The sequence below is a fragment of the Anoplophora glabripennis genome, unplaced genomic scaffold (genome assembly GCF_000390285.2).
Source record: "Anoplophora glabripennis isolate ALB-LARVAE unplaced genomic scaffold, Agla_2.0 scaffold287, whole genome shotgun sequence".
NCBI classification, from domain to species: Eukaryota; Metazoa; Arthropoda; class Insecta; order Coleoptera; family Cerambycidae; genus Anoplophora; species Anoplophora glabripennis.
Window position 1 is genome coordinate 204583 of NW_019416441.1, and position 20877 is coordinate 225459.

General features: G+C 32.5%; 1 protein-coding gene across 2 annotated transcripts in view; it reads right to left on the reverse strand.

The window, feature by feature from the left end:
• LOC108905132 (tissue inhibitor of metalloproteinase) overlaps positions 1-20877 on the reverse strand; it is a 95361-nt gene continuing 74484 nt past the window's right edge. The window contains exons 4-5 of one of the 2 annotated variants that reach the window (XM_018707906.1): positions 6477-6868; positions 1-274 (exon numbers count right to left, since the gene is read on the reverse strand). In XM_018707906.1, the coding sequence (XP_018563422.1) occupies positions 164-274; positions 6477-6868 (503 nt within the window). In that variant the 3' untranslated portion in view covers positions 1-163. The remainder of the gene's footprint in view (positions 275-6476; positions 6869-20877) is intronic. The other variant, XM_018707905.1, reaches the window with a different exon arrangement.

A 20877-nucleotide genomic window follows, 5' to 3' on the forward strand; every position in this document is an offset into this window, starting at 1 on the left:
TTGGATTTTTCTAAATGTACTAATAAAAGTAATTTTTCTCCCACACTCAACATATGAATTTTCGATAGTTTTCCAAACATTACGGCGACTTTTTACAAAGCTCTACATAACTTAAATACATTTATACAATAAAATAATCCGTCTTCTATGCGTCCTCTTCCCCCTATGGCAGGTTATATAGCAAAGTCTTGTATTTCTGGCTTGCGTTACAGGTCGCTAAGGCCTTGTTCCTCGTCCACATACAAGATTTGTTCGCCTGACGTAGACATATTCCCTGCAAAAAAATGTAAATCAGCGTTTTAAAAAAATTTACAGGAATAAAATATTTTGTAATAATAATATACAGTGTGTACTTCCTCAGAAGTAACTCGTGAAAGTTTTCGAGTTTTTGAAAAGAACGATATGTCTCTCGAAACGTCAAGAAATCTAAACCCACGACATGGCAAATAATCAATGTCAGCACACGATATCTCGAAATAGAATATTCGAACGATTCAAAATTGATTTTGATGAAGAAAAGTACTTTCAGATGCCATAACGAGTTTTGTCGACAACAATTTCCTCGTGATGTAGAAACATAAACTCAAATATAATGAAAAACGGTGATTTTCGCAGATATCTTTAAAACTTGATGTGATGAAAGAAGTCTGAGGTTGGATTCGAATTCAGCGTATCGAAAGTGTAACCTGGCTTCTGATTTAGAAGGACAGTTACATTCTGTCGACCTTTTATTTTAGAAGGCATTATTTTTGGATCTTTTGAATACGAATCTGAGTCAGTTTCGCGCCAGCACTCACCATTTTCAAGAAAATGTCCACTCAATTTGCAAAAAAGGTGTGTCACGAAGAAGTATGCGATTTAGAGTAAAAATTTCTTAAGAAGGTCTACACATACAGCAGTCTTTCTCGTTTTATCTCTAACCTTACATTCTCTTTTATCAAATTCACGTCCCACATATCCCTACACCTTTTTTTCCGTTTCTTTTAAATGTTGGTAAAATCGTTTGCCCTTGTTCTGTGCTATAGTCACCTAAGCTATCAGGGAAGTAATCAAAGTGAGAGTCCATAAAACTTCTAGGTTCATTAAACATACAAGTTCTGTAAAGTCGTTCACCGTTTTAAAGTTTTATAACTGTGACTTTTGCGATTAACCAAAGAGGTTTTTATTAATTTTTCTAGCTTTGCTTTTAGGATTTATTGCTGTCCCAGCGATAGCGATATTTTTCTTTCAAGCTTCGTTTTGAGGAGTCGATGACCATAACCTCCATAAGTTGTCCTTATAAACTTTGTGTTTTAACTAGTTTATTAGGTCCAATACATTTCCTAGCACTTATTTCATGTGATCGATACACAGAAGTTTTGGTACCCCCTCCGTATTCCTTATCATTTTTTTGGGACGTGGTGATTTCAAAATGCTGCAAAAATGTCTTTTGAGTGTGTGTCCTACATATTACCTCCCTAAGACTGGCGGGATCTTCAAAAAGGAATTTTTTCGAACTTTTCCAGTTTTACACGTAGATCTAGTGATGCAGTTTAGCAAACACCTGATTTTGCAGTAACTCGTTTTATACAAACTCGGAAGGAACAACACCAAAAAGTTGGGGTGAATTTTACCCTTCGCTAGATAATTTATTTAAATTATGTCATTCAAGTCACGCAAGGAACATCGGATCTAATAATAAATTCGAATGTAGTTGAATGAAACTTGGTGGAATATACGAAGGTTATTACCATATTCTGTGGACTTTTAGGCCGGTATTGCGAATAACACAGTTGGAAGGATTATATCTAGCCATTAAAGCTTTCTCTAACATTCATATTAAATTTAATTTAAAACCAATTAGCTTATCCGGACGAAATTTAATTAGTAGATAACTTCATGGTAGTGATTGTGTTCTGTTGAGTTATTTTTAAACCATAATTTAAATTTCCATGTTCAATTATCGTCGGGCATAAAAAGCTGTGACAGGAGATAATAGCAGTGCCTAATTTATAATTCCATTTCATTTTTATGTTAAATAGAGGAACGGAATGATGGATACTGACTGAGTGCTTTTGTGTGTCGATTAAAGTATTAATATATAATCACTGAACGCAGAATGAAACGCCATACGAATGTTATTGAATCGACGTTCTTGTTACATTGGCTGATATTCAAATCAGGTATTTAATTAAAATCTGTTCAACGAACATGTATTATCACGATTATGTTTTATGCGCACACGCCGAATATTTTATTTTATGATGTCATTTAATTATATTGCTAGCTTTTTATGTTTCCATCGAAAACTTTTCATTTTAATTCATAAAACCATTTATTTTGTGATAACAAATCGCAAAACACTGCACCAAATTTTTAGTTAGCAGTTGATATTTCATCATGGATTCCGGCTGAATAACTGTCCAAAGAATGTTACTACATTACCATTGATACATTGCGGTAAGTCATTTACAAAAATAGAATGATCGAAGGTCCCAGCACCAAACCCTGAGGGACTTCAAATCTTATTACATATGTTACATATTTGATCATCCAATTAAGAAAGACTATACAAAATCCTAAATTATAGATTTTCCCTTTAATAAACTTAAAATTCGATCAGCGAAAGCTCGTGACAAGTGGATTCGCTAGTTTTTTTAATTTTATATTCAAAGTACACCTATCTAATCCATTTTTTACCTTATAAAACGTAAGTGAGCCTTGCGTTTACCTTATCTGTTTACAATACATTAATTCAATAAAGCCCCTTAATTCTATCCCTTTCTTTCGCAACTGATAAGAGCCGAGGTGGTACTTTTCTGACAAATGAACCGTGGATTAAATCAATTTCCCCTTCACGAGAAAGAAAACGAAAAAATCTGATAAAGCGGAAATTGAAAAAATATTTTCATGTATAAGTTATTACCTTAGCAAAGCATAAATAACAATTTGAGACATTAAGTTTCCCAGTTGAAGGATAAACATTTTTTGAAAGCCTAAAATTGGAATCAAACTATTAAAAATGCTATTTATATAATATCAATCAGGTTTTAATATGCCATAAGTGAGTAATTATAGAAGCCAAATACACAAAAATCAAATAAATTATTAAAATTTTGAATTCGATTACATATCTACTAAAAATTATAGAAAAATACCTTTATTTTTTTCTTTAGAAACTGTATTCATTTCGAAAATTTACTAATATCAGTGTTTTTCTTGGGTACTAACATTATTCTGAGCATTGAATGACTTAAGCTTGTTTGATTTTTCAGATAAATAAGCTAACCGAACTTCTTCATTTACTACCATTACTCTTATCTTTATCATTCTTCGAAAAATTCATACCATTGGTATCAATACCTTAATTTGATTGGTAATAATTCATCACTAGCGACAGAAGCCGCTTTTTTAATATCGATTGGAACGTTTTCTTCGCCACTTTTATCGGTATTCATCTTTAGACGATTTGGAGACTTGTAAAAATATAAGCGACAAAACTTCTGCTAACAAACAACTGTTCACCCTGTTTTTAATGCAAGTTTTGACGTGAGAGCTCGGTAAAGTTACTAAAAAAATAATCGGAAACAGATGTTTTCTAGAACCGCAGCACAAAAAAAATTCAACAAAATTAAAACGTCAACTTTTTTTGGCACCTTTTCGTTAACATTTTTTGAATATCTAAAATTGAAATAAAGTGATTGAAAGACATTTCGAGAACTCTTGAAATAAATACGCTGTTTATATATAAAAAAAAAAATATTCAAAAAGTTCAAGGTGTCTCAAATGTGATCTGTGTATACAAGGTGTTTTACAAGCTCCATGACAAACTTTGACAGACTGTAGCTGTGATAATTTCAAACATTTTTTCTTTAGCAGTCACGAGCATTTAAAATGATATAATTGCATATTTCAAAGTAGCCTGATAAATAAAAATGATGATTGCTATTACACCAGGAAAATTAGCGAAAATAAAAGAGATACTCGAAAAAAGTCCTATCCGCTAGATTATTGTAAAATTGTCTAAAGGAACATAATACAAGACATCTCTCATCTCCTGAGTCAAAAATTTTTATTAGCTAACTTTTCTATTTAAACAAATAAGTGAGGAAAACAGTTTTTTCACTTTGCAGGGAAAACCATAAATTTTAGCGAAAATGACTCTCAGACAGCTTGTAGGGAGTAAAATTATCTATAAAATGAGACTTGTTAAATTAAAATCGGTTAATAAACAAAAAAGTTATTGCAAAAAAACAAGAAAAGTGCCCATTTTTTCATTTGTTTATAACTATCGCATTTATTGTTAAAATTTTATAAAACCTATGACAAGTTGAGGGTTTTGTCATACTTTAAAAGTGTGCCAAAAGTGGGCGCTGTAGGTGCAATAGTTTTCGCACAATTCTATTTGTTTATAGCGGAGGCTCCAAAAGTTATGAACTTTAAGCCTCTGTACAGGCGTTAATTTTCAACCAAACATGATTCTGAAAGCGTCATTGTAATCTTAAAGACGTAATTAAGCGACCTATTAAAAAATATCACCGTTTTTTTGACATTAACATTCTCAAATTGTGCATTAAAAAACCGTGCGTTTTTCGCTTATAAACAATTTGAATAACATTGTTGCTATTTATGCTATCTCACCGAAAATAGATGCAATGGATAGCTGGCAAAAAAATACAGTTTTAAAATAAAAAAAGTACCCTCTACGACCAACAGGAGCCAAGATAAGAATTTTTTTTTAAAAAATCGTAGCGCAATTGTTTATAAATATTAAGACTTGAATTTTTCGCAAAATAAAGTTTACGACGTAAACTACGATTTCCCGTGAATTGCATTGAAAAATGTGGAAAATTAACGACTCACGAGCCCTTTAAAGAGAAGGTACTCGCTAAGTAAACTGTCCGGCGGCCGGCGGCGTGATGGTGGGGGAAGCTCGTCCAAGCGGTCGCGCGCACGATAAAGGTTGATGCGAGCTGTAAATTTTACAATATATCGGCTTCTATTCATCTTAGAAACTTATATATTTTTTTAAACTGGGGTAGCTCGACGAAAAATTAACAATGGGCATATTTACGAACTCGTAGAATAGCACCGTACCCCAGAAAAAATGCATTTTTTTATACTTAAATTTTTTTAATTTACAAAAATGTCACAAAAATTATTGTTAAACGAAATATTAATTAAAATTTCAATTTCGGAATTATTTTACTATTATTAAATAAATAAATAAAGCTATCGTTCATTTAAAAAGTTATTTTTTTACACATTAAGGCAAAGTAAACTTTTTTTTTCAATATTTTGTTAGCTATTTAATTACGATTTAAATGTAAAAGTAAAGTGAAAATTCATAAATTATTTTCAAATTAATATTTCTCATAAAAATAGAAAAAATTTTAAATTTTAAATTGTTGTAGGTATTATATTGCATCATATCTATTATTGAAAATGGTTGTGATTAATATTTTTTTATGTTGCAATTTTTTTTTTGTATAGAATTAGTAATAAATATAATAAAAAAACTTTATTTACTAAAATTTCAAGAAGTTAAAATTGTAATGTTATCGACCGCATTGCAATAAATTCAAATGCTTTTTGTTCTATTTAAAATCTTTTAACAATAAATAATAATTTGAAAGCGCGACCGCTTGGACGAGCTTCCTCCACCACCACGCCGCCGGCCACCGGACAATTTACATAGCGAGAACCTTCTCTTTAAAGGGCTAATCGTTAATTTTCCACATTTTTCAATGTAATTCACGGGAAATCCTAGTTTACGTCGTAAACTGTATTTTGCGAAAAATTCAAGTCTTAATATTTATAAACAATTGCGCTAGGATTTAAAAAAATTCTTATCTTGGCTCCTGTTGGTCGTAGAGGGTGCTTCTTTAAAAAAAAATTGTATTTTTTTGCCAGCTATCCATTGTATCTATTTTTGATGAGGTAGCATAAATAGCAACAATTTTATTCAAATTGTTTATATGCGAAAAACGCACGGTTTTTTAATGCACAATTTGAGAATGTTAATGTCAAAAAAACGGTGATATATTTTAGTAGGTCGCTTAATTACGTCTTTAAGATTACAATGACGCTTTCAGAATCATGTTTGGTTGAAAATTAACGCCTGTACAGAGGCTTAAAGTTCATAACTCGCAACTACAGCGCCCACTTTTGGCACACCTTTGAAGTATGACAAAACCCTCAACTTGTCATAGGTTTTATAAAATTTTAACAATAAATGCGATAGTTGTAAACAAATTAAAAAATGGGCACTTTTCTTGTTTTTTGCAGTAACTTTTTTGTTTATTAACCAATTTTAATTTAACAAGTCTCATTTTGTAGATAATTTTACCCCTACAAGCTGTCTGCGAGTCACTTTTCGCTAAAATTGATGGTTTTTCCTGTACCCTTCGCATCTAGTTCACAAAATCAGGCGACACTACCAACCCGCCATCCTGCAAATCCACGCTCCAACCCTTCACCTTAAGCCCAAACCTCACCTCTTTAGTCTCGCAGTCGTTGCTCCAGTTACAACCGTCCCTCTGCCTGTAACACTTCCTGCCGAAGCGACACTGGTTGATCTTGCAGGTGCACCCGTGCTTGTACAACAGCTTCAGTCCTTTCCTCTGCCTCCTGGTGAGCTTCTCCCATTCCACCGCCATGTCGCACAAGCTGACGTGGGCCTTTAAGCTGTGGATCCTCCCCGAGAGCACGTACAGCTTCCCAGGCTGCAGTTCGACGCCGCACATGGAGTCGTAGAGGGGGGTGATGATGCGTCCCGACTTCAGGGCGACTTCACCCTTTTCCGTGATCTTGTATTGCTTCCTCACTCGCACCTTATAGAACCTCGTCTGGTTGTGGATCCTCTCTCGCTTCACTCGGGCCAGGATCACTGCAATAAAGAGTCTAGGGTTAATACAGGGTGTTTCATAGCTAGCTAGAAGGGTTTTCAGTTGAGTTTTGATGCTCAGGGTCGAGCAGAGGGGTCATTATAAGAATACTGCCGACAAAATAAAAATAAGTTAAAAAATATGAGTGTTATACTTTTTCTGTATTCATTTCGATCTCATTTAAGTCTTAAGTGGTGCATTATATTTAAAGTGATGATCTTTGTGTCAATAACCTCTTACATTGACTTAGTTCAGGTGAACTATACTACCATCACTTTACATATTCCAATGAAGTAAACAATTGCACACAACCACAGCGCAAAAATAAACGGGGGCTCATTTAGAAAAATTAAAACAGACATAGCTAATACAATGCGAAACATCGCCTTAATGTTAAAAATGCTGTCACCGCCGTTTTTGGTGGTGAAAATTCGAAATATTAGGAATTATTTAAATTTCGTGGCTGAAAACACACGTAAGTATTGTATTTTTGAAACAGAGAGAGTTGCACGAGACGAAATTTGTACAGGACATAGCTAATATGATGCGAAACATCGCCTTAATGTTAAAAATGCTGTCACCGCCGTTCTTGGTGATGAAAATTCGAAATATTTGAAATTATTAAATTTCCGTGACTGAGAACATACATAGGCATTGTCGAAACCAAGAGAGTTGCACGAAGCTACGGAAATTAGAAAAAAATTGCCATAAAAACTGTACTTTCTTAAATTTTTAATAGGTGCACCAAATCTTCGTTTAGGTTTTGTTGTCGTGCTACTGCTCCGTAGTTCTTGCCTCAATCTAGTAGATCAGACTTCTAGTAGCGTAAAAGTATTTTCTATTTCTTTCAAAAACTAGCAATAGTGACATGTCTTTTTATTTTTGTTACCTATTTTTTTCAAATAAATTCTGAGTCATCCAGTATAAAGGACACTTCTATATGTAAAAATATAAAAGGTGTTGCTTTTGGTTGATGTTGAGCGTTGCCTCTACACTCTTTGATATCCAATTGTTTATTTTCACGATCCCAAAGGAGACTTTTATGTGACCTTAAGGAGGTATATCGGGTTTACTGAAATGCACAGATGTACTTGAAATTTATATAGCGTATTACCCAGTGCTCCCTCTGTGCGTCATATTTTTTTGAATTTTTTTTTGAATCTATATTTTGAGATATTGTTGTTGAAAGTTGCTCATTTTAACATAGGTTTATATGGCGAAGATGGACGGTGCGGCTCTTTTTTGCCCGAAAGAAGAAAAAAATGCAGAAATTGTGAAACAAAACTTTTACATAGATAGTACACAGTATTATCTTATTTTTGATGTAAAACTAATGTAAGTTTTGAACATAGTACAGCTGTATTAATTAGAAATAGAAACCAATAATTGCATTTCCGTCTAACTTGAGGATTAATGTGGCAACGTCGCAATTAGCTGACAGCAAGGAGGGAATACATTTGAAAGACTTGATAAATACGAAATTGATCTCAAACATATACATTTTTCCTAAATCCCATGTATATTATTATCAACAATAAATTATCCACAACAGATGATTTTTTTGTAATGTTTTTAAAAAACTAGATTAATTAAGAAATACTAGGAAGCTGTGATATATTTATTGGAATAAAAATACAGCTGATAAATCCTTTTAATATATTTAATGCTTTATAAAAACATCGTAATCCTTACGCAGCAATATTTAGGGTTACATAAAGTTTAAACATTTGTACGGAATAACAAAGGAACATAAATATTTCTCAGCAAACTTTATATCTAAAAAGTTAGTTATAGTTGCAAAACTTTTGTAACATTACTAAAATATATATTAAAACCACGAACAGTGAGTAATAATGTAATTTCTATCACAAAACCTTCAAAATTGCATCCAACATTTTCTTTGACTTGGACGAGAGATGGGCGCAAGTGTCATTTCATTTCTTTAGAACTAAATTAACATAATTCTCGTTGTTTTAGCAGTTCACATTATTTACGGATTTTAAATAAAGGATACAAATCTTCGCGAGGAAAATACGATATATTTAATTAATAATAATACATTTTTGAACGCGTACGCATCTTTACCCGAATTTGACGCGCAATATCTCCGATGTCCGAGGTCTGTAGGTTCGCAATGTGTACAACTGCTAGTCAATTATTAACGCTGTTGCCACATCTAACGAGCGTTCAAATAAAAACGTGGTCGAAGTTGGCTCTGACACATTGGACGTAGGGAGTAGCTTATAGCGACTAACTTAACCTCATTTCTCAACGAGCTGTATAACAGTTGTCAGTTTCAATAACGTTAATGACTATATAACTTTATTTTAAAGAATAATCGTGATAACAATAACAAACAATTAAAGGAGCTGCGGAAAGTGTCCCCCTCCTTGTTATAACAATAAATTAAAGCAGCTGCTGAAAGTGTCCCCCTCCTTGTTCCAAGCACTTTTCACACCTGTTCCTCAAAGAATTAAAGACATTTTCTAAGATGCTCGGGGTATTGTTAATTTCACGAATCTTGTCTATAAGTCGAGCCTGCAGATGGTTTAAATCAGGAATAGGCAGTTCAAAAATAGTGTTTTTAAGGTAAGGCCACAAAAAGAAATCACACGGCGTAATATCACATGACCTCGGTGGAAATTCATGTTCAGCATTGAGACTTATTAGTCGATTTTGGAAAACTTCCCTCAACATATTCATCGTCTCGCCTGCCGTATGTGCCCTTGCGCCATCTTGTTGAAAGTAAAAGTTTGTAATTTCGTTTTCTTCCAGCTGGTTAACAAAAGGAGCGATAATTTCTTCTCTATACCTTTGCGCAGTAAGAGTACCATTAAAAAAAATAGGTCCATAAATCCTCCTTCGATTGAGAGCACACCAAACTCCAATTTTTTGAGCGTGTAGAGGGCCCTCGACAAAAAAGTTATCTGGTTTTTCAGAAGACCACATTCTCATATTCTGTGAGTTTACGTAACCACTTAAATGAAACCAGGCTTCATCAGAAAAAAAGGTGATATTATGAAGTTCACCGTAGTTGTTTAAAAACCATTCACAAAATACAGCCCGTCGCGGAAAATCAACTTCATGAAGTTCTTGCTGACAAGTTAAACGATAGGAGAACAAACGCAAATCTTTTTTTAACACTGTGTGGCAGGTACCGACTGATACTCCCACCATTTGTGATAAAACACGTACAGAAGTTCTTGGCGCATTTTCCATTATTTGTTGGACATTTTCTTTTAATTCTTCAGTCCGCTTTTTAGGTCGGCCGCTTCCTTCTTTTCTTGTTACACTGCCCGTTTCACGAAAAACATTAACACAACGCTGAACTGCACTTTGAAAAATTTTGTACTCAACAACGCCGGGAAATTGATTTTGAAATTCTATGAAACATTCCTCAATAGAATACTTCCATATTCCATCAATCTTGCGTCCATTTCTAAAGTAGGACTCTATGATAAACACTTTTTGTTCTTGAGAAAACACCATTTTAAACGCTTTTTAAAACGAAAATATTCAAATTGATAGCGGCGATATAGCGCTTTGACAGATGACGTTTAAGTTCATTTGCTATACGCTACGCCCTACGTCCAAATTTTCAGAACCAACTTGACCACGTTTTTATTTGAACGCTCGTTACATAGTCTTTATGCGGTTATTAAATATAATTTAAAACTACTTAAATATGATATTTTTATGTTGTTAATTGGTCAATATGTATGCTATGTGCATATGAGTAGATTTCTTTGCTATATAAATATTGTTTATCGCAAATAATTTAAATAGAATTAAATTTTTTCAAATTGGCAGCGGGCTTTAGTCCCATAAGAAAAGCAGAGGACCCCTCCTGCGCTCCTCACTTCCCTCGGACCCCGATATACCTCCTTAATAGCGGCTCTCGACGTACATGATGAAAGGAAATTATTTCAATGATTATAGGTCAATTAATTTAAAAGATATTTTTAAGTAAAATTACGTCTACAATTGATCCTTTTTAAACCTTTTCTTTTATTGAGATCGCGTCACGCACCGTCTGTTAATTCCGAAAGTAGGACATCGAATTATCAGAGATCGCGTTAATAAAGTTTTATGTAGCTCGACCTATTTTTGGGAAGAACGATTCCATTGTGGCAACTCCCTCCCATTTAATAATAACCGAAACAGTATTTTTCCTTAACAAGTTCGTGGGACACACCCTGTATATTTAATTTCTAGCCTTGTTTTCCAACCTTTCGCAATTGAGAGTCAAGAACTATTAACCAGCCCGACTAGTTGTAGTTATACGGTCAATAAAAATGATTAACCCAACACAAACAGATAAAATCCATTCCGTTTTAAATTTAATGGCTCAATTTGCTTTCGCACTCTTTTCTGAGCCATTAATTGCTTACGTGGTTCGCTTGACGTACGGCTTCGTCGGTCTCGGTCTCGGGTAGAATTATGGTAACTCGCACTGGGCACTGGATTACGAAATTATTACATCCAATAAATAAAGAAATTCCAATTCCAGTCGGGCAGGTGCTTGCAGAAAGGCCGAAAATTACCGAAGGTCATTTTCACGTTCGACGTGTATAAACTGGTATACATTACGGGGTTGATTTGGTCGTAGCGAGCCATGCAAGTCCAGTGAGGGGTTGACCTTTTTTAATTGAAACGACTAAAATCAGGATTTCTTATTGCATTTGAACATACATCTCTCCAAGAAGTGACATGGGTTTTTTGTTTTCTTTTTATAGGAATACTACATATTTTGAACCAATGATCTTGCTGTTTTGATATAAAGTTTTATGTTAAATTTTATTTTAAATATTTTGAAAAAAAAATTGTTTACTAGGGTGTTTCACAAACGGTGACGAAAAATGAAACCTCGTATTCTTTGGTGAATCTTAAGGGGAGTTTTCCTTTGAAGTTTTTATCTAGGACTTTTCGTTCAAAAGATACAGGGTGTTAAACTTAAAAAAATATTTTAATTTTTTTAGATAATTTAGAAACCTGTAAGTGAAATAATTTGAAATTAGACACAAGTATTTATATAAACATTGTCTAAAATCTGAGGCTTTTATCTAAAATTTAGATGCTTCAGTAGCGGAGATGCGAGGTATCGGTAGCATATTTTTCTAAATAAAATAGTACGCCACTGCTTTACGGTGGCAATCATGATATTTTCGTTTTTCGAAAAAAGCCTGATTTTCGAGTAAAACTTAAAAAACAAACTGAAACTACCGGACCTCAACCTACTGGATTTCTTTTTATGGGGTGCTGTTAAACGCGTGACATACTGTGAACAAATTAATATACCTGAGTAGTTAGAAGAAAGAATAAATATTGCTTTTCATCAGATTCAAGCAACAATAATAATATATCGCGCCTGTGTTCGTAGAAATTGAGGTATTTTTGAGCATTTACTCAAATAAAATCATTAAAATGTTGAATAATGCTATTAATTTCTTAATTCGAATAAATAACCGAATGATTAGTGTTTGTCATGTCATTTAAGTAAAAGTGTTTTCAGTTTGTTTTTTAAGTTTTACTTGAAAATCAGGCTTATTTCGAAAAACATAAAACAGTAGTAATTTGTACAAAATTGAAAGATGAATCCCAAAATATCACTGGAGCATCAAAATTTTAAAAGGCCTCAGATTGTGGACAATGTTTACATACATGCATGTGCCCAATTTCAAATTATTTCACTTACTAGTTTTTAAATTATTAAAAAAAAAAATAAAAATATTTTTTTTATTTTAACACCCTGTATCTTTTTAACGAAGCGTCTTAGATAAAAATTTTATACCAAAGACTCCCTTTAAAATTTACAAAAGGATACGAGGTTTCATTTTTGGTCGCCGTTTGTGAATCACCCTGTTATTATTAATTAATACATATTATAAAAATTATTTTGAGGTGTTTTTGTAGTTTTTTATACTGAACGCAACAAATTTAACTATTGTATTAATTAATGCATAATTTTATATTGATATGTTTACCTTTCGAGTTGACTATGTATGTAACGAGCGTTCAAATAAAAACGTGGTCGAAGTTAGCTCTGACACATTGGACGTAGGGAGTAGCTTATAGCGACCAACTTAACCTCGTTTCTCAACGAGCTGTATAGCAGCTGTCAGTTTCAATAACGTTAATGACTATATAACTTTATTTTAAAGAATAGTCGTGATAACAATAACAAACAATTAAAGGAGCTGCGGAAAGTGTCCCCCTCCTTGTTCCAAGCACTTTTCACACCTGTTCCTCAAAGAATTAAAGACATTTTAAGATGCTCGGGGTATTGTTAATTTCACGAATCTTGTCTATAAGTCGAGCTCTATGATAAACACTTTTTGTTCTTGAGAAAACACCATTTTAAACGCTTTTTAAAACGAAAATATTCAAATTGATAGCGGCGATATAGCGCTTTGACAGATGACGTTTAAGTTCATTTGCTATACGCTACGCCCTACGTCCAAATTTTCAGAACCAACTTGACCACGTTTTTATTTGAACGCTCGTTATATTTCACAGTTTTAGGTATTTATTATAAATTTGAATCGTTTATTCCAAAATTTATGTTATTGTTGATTTTTTGAGAAAAAGTTATTCTTGATAAAAAGTTGTGCTTACTTTGGGAAGCCATGGGCAATAATCAAATATGTAATAAAACACAAAGGGCGTCCAAGAAATGTCAAAAATGTGAAATTTTCCCGAAGCAAATTGCCTTTAATTTTTGTTTTTGTCAAAAACTGTACTTAACAAGGTTATTCGAAAACTCAAGAAATGCTTAAATTCGAAGTTTAGTTAGAAAATAACAATAATTACATTTTACAAATAAAAAGACGCCGCAATTACGACACACAATACATACAAAGACGAGATCATTTCTTGGTTTATGGTGGGAACAGCTTCCTAAATCAATGTTATCGTCAGAATCGTGTAAATACACTTTTTGCTTTAGGTATCCCTATAAGAAATAATCTAATGGGGATAAGTCGGGTGCCCGTGCAGGCCAAGGTATTGGTCCATAGCGTCCGATCTACTTGTTCGCGAAGTGAATGTTAAGCCTGTTTCTAACCGGAAGTGTGGAATTGATATAAAAACTATTAGCATGTGAATTATCATTAATACATTTTTTTTTAATTTTAACAATTATTTCTGATATTCTCTATTTTTTGGGGACGATTTCACCCCCTGAGCGCGCTTGAGGGTGGATTTTCTAATTCAACATGCATATTTCAGTCATGAGAATAAATCTTTCTTTGTACCAAGAATCGTTCGATAGAAAAATTCACATGTTAATAATTTTTATATTTATTGGTAGATAATATTCAATTCTTCATTTTGGGCGTCTTTTCAACCCTTAAATAGGGGTGATTTTTGAAAATTTTCAAAAAACTAAAAGCTATGCTCATCTTAATTTTTTACGACGAGTAATTTGAGACCAAAAACATATTTTTATCTATTTTCTTTAGTTCTCTGCGAATTGTGAAAAAACGAGCGATTTATGCGGTCACTATTTTCGCTATCTAGTTCTGCGGAAACAGAATTATTGAGAAATTCCAAATATGAATATTCATGAAGATTTTCTTCCAAAAAGTAAGGACCAATTATTTTATGATACATTACGCCACACCAGACATTTACTTTTTTACACTTTTGACTATTAGTTATCAATCGTAAATTTGATTAACTTTAGGCCAGTATCTACAATTTTGAGAGGAAACCACGCCATTAGTTGTGAATGATGACTCGGTTAATAAAATATTGCGATGAAAGAATCTGTTTTCAGTCAATTTCTCGCCCATTGTTAAACAAAAGTCCAAACGACGACCATCATCTCCATCAAGCAATTTATGATTAGACACTGGCTTGAATGGATAGATTTTGTTGTATACTTACTTAAATTCTTTGAATATAAGATCTGCTAATATCTATGTTGTCTGACCTTTCCCTGCCTGATATCTTTGGACTGTCTTGTACAGAATCTACACTAAACAATAACAGTAGCAGCGTCATTACCATTGTATTCTTTTTTTAACTTTTCAATATTCTTTACATCACCAGTGGTATCGAAATTTATAATTAGCTTGAAAACACCAGTTAGTTAAATTTGGATACTTTTCATTAAAAATTGGTATTGCATATCGATATCAAACATTACCGATTCCATAATATTTCACAAAATAAATTCGTTGTTCCAGGATTAGCATTATTATTAATAAAAAATATTCGGTGGGCAGTTAATAAAAATAAATATGTTGACTTTGACATTGACATTGATAAGGAAATATCCATGGTAATTATATGGTTTGTAAGATAATTACAAATGCGGCGTCTTTTTATTTGCAAAATGCTATTATTATACCAAAAGAAAAATGGTAAGAATGTTTTCAAAGCAATTGAAATATGTTAATAAATATGCAAACTGACTTGTGTAAAAATATCAGATCGATTGACAACGTAGTTTTTTTGAAAAATGATTTTAAAAATTATGCTCTTTTACACAGGCTCTTATGGGAGTTGGGAAAAAACTTTAATCAAACGTGAATATTGCTCTTAAAAATGGTTAGGATCGGGAAAATAAAATTGTAATTAAAGAATTAAATATTACAAAACATTTTAAAACAATAAAAATATGCACTTACAATGTAATTATTGAGATAATGGAATGAATAGATAACGTTTTGACAAATTTGAACAAACATCTGATCCAATGAAAGGAAATATGGCAACACTGTACGCTGTATTTAACGCTTCGACTGACGCGCTATATTTGAATAGTTCGATTATAGACTATAAAATTATTCCAGTCGAAAATATATGTAGTAATAATTAATATTAAATAAATTTTTCGTGATCTAAAGCAATATACTAGCAATTTGAAACAAAAATTGAAAGGATCTCTTTGCAAAACGAACAGTTTAGTTGTTATGTCATAATCTTCAATTTGACAAGTCGACGTCTCACTATCATACATTGAACTTATTGATAGTTATCATATGGATTCTCGGTTTGCACATTTTATTTTTTTCTCATCAATCCACATTCTGTTTTACACTCATTTTATACTTTTCAGTCATTACTTTTCCTTTGTACCTTGGTTGTTCATTCATGTTTACGGAATAAGCGCAAAGTTGACAGTAATGACAGTTGACCCAAGTTTTACCACCACGCCATGGCAATGTTGCCAGATTTCATCCATAATTTTACAAACTCGTAATGAATAAATAGACGCTTTTATTCAAATAAAAAGTGAACTGACGTGTATTAAACACGAAAAAAATATGCAAGCTAATATGTGTTGTAAAATTTCATTCTAAATAGCATACTTAGTTCGCTGAAATTAATTTATGTAAGGTTGGTACTGCAACACTCCCGTGTATAAACATAGGCATACTCTCCGCACCGCCCGCCCCGCAAGAGATGTATCGAACGTCCTTAAGCATTTCTTGAGTTCTCCAACAACTTTATTAAATACAATTTTTAACAAAAAGAAGAATTAAAGGCACTTTGCTTAGGGAAAATTTCACAATTCGAAATATTTTGGACGCCCTGTTTGTTTTATTACATATTTGATTACTGCCCATGGCTTTCTAAGATAAGCAAAACTTTTTATGAAGAGTAATTTTTTCTCGGAAAATCAACAAAAAAAAGTTTACAAGAGTGCGGAACCCCATCCGGGGACACACTGTATGTTCTACATAAGTATGTACCGTTGTTTAAAATATTTGTATGCATTATGGGTTAATCCGACCCTCAAAAATTTTTTGATCATGATATTCGTAAAGAAATTTGAAAAGTGGGTGGTTCGTTATGCTCGTGGTAATATAACGAGCGTTCAAATAAAAACGTGGTCGAAGTTGGTTCTGAAAATTTGGACGTAGGGCGTAGCGTATAGCAAATGAACTTAAACGTCATCTGTCAAAGCGCTATATCGCCGCTATCAATTTGAATATTTTCGTTTTAAAAAGCGTTTAAAATGGTGTTTTCTCAAGAACTAAAAGTGTTTATCATAGAGTCCTACTTTAGAAATGGACGCAATATTGATGGAATATGGAAGTATTCTATTGAGGAATGTTTCATAGAATTTCAAAATCAACTTCCCGGCGTTGTTGAGTACAAAATTTTTCAAAGTGCAGTTCAGCGTTGTGTTAATGTTTTTCGTGAAACGGGCAGTGTAACAAGAAAAGAAGGAAGCGGCCGACCTAAAAAGCGGACTGAAGAATTAAAAGAAAATGTCCAACAAATAATGGAAAATGCGCCAAGAACTTCTGTACGTGTTTTATCACAAATGGTGGGAATATCAGTCGGTACCTGCCACACAGTGTTAAAAAAAGCTCCTTTAATTGTTTGTTATTGTTATCACGATTATTCTTTAAAATAAAGTTGTATAGTCATTAAATGTTATTGAAACTGACAGCTGCTATAGCTCGTTGAGAAATGAGGTTAAGTTGGTCGCTATAAGCTACGCCCTACGTCCAATGGGTCAGAGCCAACTTCGACCACGTTTTTATTTGAACGCTCGTTAGTTCCCAACTATAGTTTCAAATGCTTGTCATTGTCTGCAGAGCCTTCAGTTGTCGTTGAGAAGAAAAAATAAGCAGAATAGGTGCGACATTGTCTGAAGTATTTTTCTATATTTAACCAATTTTTTAAAATTTTCTCACAGGTGGCAAAATACTCAAAAAATATTATTATTCGCTTATTATTTACTTCACATACTTTCACCTCCCGATGAAGGCAGTAAAGGCGTAATTTACAACAACCCGCGTCAGCCTGGAAAGCCCAAAATTACTTTTGAAATAAAAGCCATCCTTCACATGATGGATGATAAACGGCACCGCCTATAAAATTTATATAATTGCGCTGCGGGATAATTTCCGCTAACATCTAAAAGAACACTGAATCACTAACCTACGTTTGCCGTAGGTACACTATATTTTGGGCACGTTAATTTGACCGTACACAATCAGCAGTTTTACGCCCCGCTGGCCACAAATTCACTATTGCGGCCGTCGCGTACGCCTAAAATATTTCGGGAGATTACGTGCCGCTGACGTAACTCCGGCCGTAATTGAAAACACTCCGTGGACGTTTTGCTTATGCGAACTTCAGTTGAACTGTTTTTCACAGTAGGGGTAACATGGAAACTGATTTTAATCTTGAAATGTTTCAGTAAAAATTGACATACTTTTCAACTCTTGAAAAAGTGAACAAGAGAAACAAGTCTTTGTGGCATATTTATGGTTTACGATAATGAGGTTCGGCGGAGGCTTTATTCCTATGATTTATGACGTCACATTCCTTTATAGACCAGGACGGATCTGTTTTCAGGTGCATGTGAGTGGGGGCAAGCTAATTTTTGCTGAAATACCTTCAGTACAACTCTCACAATAAAAGTGTAGATCCCTAGATCTGGGCGAGGTCCGGAACATTTTCAAAGTTGCAAAAATGTTTACAAAATTTTAAAAAATACCTATTTTTTACTTATAACTTGGAATCTAAGCATTTTGAAAGAATATTGAAGAGGAAAAAAGTTTTAGAATTGAGTTTTTCTGTAAGTTAAAAATGTTTAAATTTATTACCGATGTTGCAAAATAGCAATAATTGAGGAATAAAAGGCAAAATACTCAAGTTTTTTGGATAATTTTTTAGAAATATTTTAATTGCTCCGAGGGCCTTCTAATTGGTAAAAAAACCTTAGAGTGTAATAAAACAACCCACCAAATTTCATTAATATAGGTTCGATAGTTTTCGCAAAATATTTTTTTTTTAATTTTTTCGAATTTTCAAAATTCAGCCTCAACCTTTGAAATGGTTTTGAAAAAATTGGAATGGGTTGATTAGGACGGCCACAGTAAATTTTTAAAGTTAACACTCTTTTTTTATTTTTTAACAATTAGATTACATTTGTCAATTTGCAATTCAGTTTTTTTCAAAAATTATAATAGTACTATTTTTCTTAATTTTATATGTATTTAAAAAAAATAATTTCCAAATAAAAAAAAATTATTTAAACAAAAATTATTCATATAATTGTAATAATCATAACTAAATACATTCATATTCAGTGTTGAAATATATACGTAAAAAAATTTTTTTCATTGAAAAAATTTAATAGCATAGGGTAAAAATATACAGTATATTTAATGCATAAATAATAAACTTTATTTATTTATTTATTTATTTATCACATTTGGAATGCAAACAGGCTTGCTACATCCATTAATACAATTGTGAACATAGTGTAAACAAAACAAAAAAAACTAACAGGAAATGGATACATCAGTGAAAAAATATACAAAAATAAGTAAAAAATTAATTAAAGGAACTGAATATTCCTAATAAATCTTTTGAAACTGCTAAGAGTAGTATTAAAAATATCAATATTAGAGTCGACAAAGTACATATTATAATTAACAGTCATTCTGTACAATGGACTATTTAGTCCGAGATTGGTATGTTGGGTTGATGTGCTAAATAAATTAGTCGTCCTCGTATTTCTAGAAGGAACATGAAAATTCAGTAAAGAAATTAAATAGGGACAGTCTAATAAATTATTCAATAATTTAAATAAAATAATAAAATCAGTGTGAATCCTTTTTTGTTCCAAAGGGACGATATTAAATTGTTGTTTAGTAGCTGATATGTCATCAACATTATAAATACCGTTGACCCTGAGATTAAGGTAACGAACAAATCTGTTCTGAACTCTTTCCAGTCTCAATTTGTATATGTTATAATTCGGACTCCAAATTACACATGCAAAATTAAGTCTGCTATAAACATAGGCATAGTACAAAGATTTAAGAGACTTTTCGTCTCTAAATTCCCTGCACGTCCTGAAAATGAAACCCAACATTCCATTACATTTTCGACAAACATAATCAATATGGTGACCAAAACTCAACCTACTGTCAAATATAACGCCTAAATCTTTTATTTCTGAGACACGCCGAAGCTCCTCATTATTAATCTGGTAATTAAAGATGTAGGGACTAATATTTTTAGTGAATGTAATTGAATGGCACTTATTAATGTTTAAAAATAATTTAAACCTATTACAATATTGTTCAATCCGGTTGATGTCCTGCTGAATACCCTGGCAATCATTTAGAGATGAAACTGCGCGAAAAACTTTCAGATCGTCTGCATAGAGGAGAAACTTAGAGTATTTGATACATTCGGCTAAGTCGTTGATATAAATAAGAANGGATATCCAATTTGCTAAAGTTAACACTCTTTTTTTATTTTTAAACAATTAGATTATATTTATCAATTTGCAATTTAGTTTTTTTTTTCAAAAATTATAATTTTAAAGTCCTATTTTTTCTTAATTTTATCTGTATTTAACAACAATTTTTTTAAATTTTTTAAACAAAAATTATTTAAATAATTGTAATAATTATAACTAAATACATTCATAGTATTGAAATATATACGTAAATTAATTTTTTCATTGAAAAAATGTAATAGCATAGGCTAAAATATACAGTATAGTTAATGCATAAATAATGAACTTTGTTTATATCAAAGTATGTGCAAATTAGACAGTTGGCATTACGATATTCGAATTCCTTGACTCGTGAGACATCGGATTAAAAAAAGGTCGAAATTGGTTCATTAGAAGCCGAGATAATGCAATTTTTTTCGTACCTTCGCATTTTGAACCTCCGAATTCAGTCTCGGAGCGAAAGCCCCCCCCCACTTTTCGTGTTTTGAATCACTTCTCGCGTGTGCAAGCGACAGCTTTTCCGCCGATTTATCTATGTTGCCGATAACTTATGGATATGAAAATTTTTCCACCTTAGAATTCGGAAAGACGAAGCCACTGTATCAAAGATTATTGCTAAATTGTTTATAAATTAACGGTAAATGCCGATAATCTTTGACCGCTTATATCTCGAGAACCAATAAACGGAATTTAACTTTAAAAAAAAAGAAGCGTCTTTCCAAGTGCTTTACAACCATAATTTTTGAAAAAAACTAAATTGCAAATTGATATATGTAATTAATTGTTTAA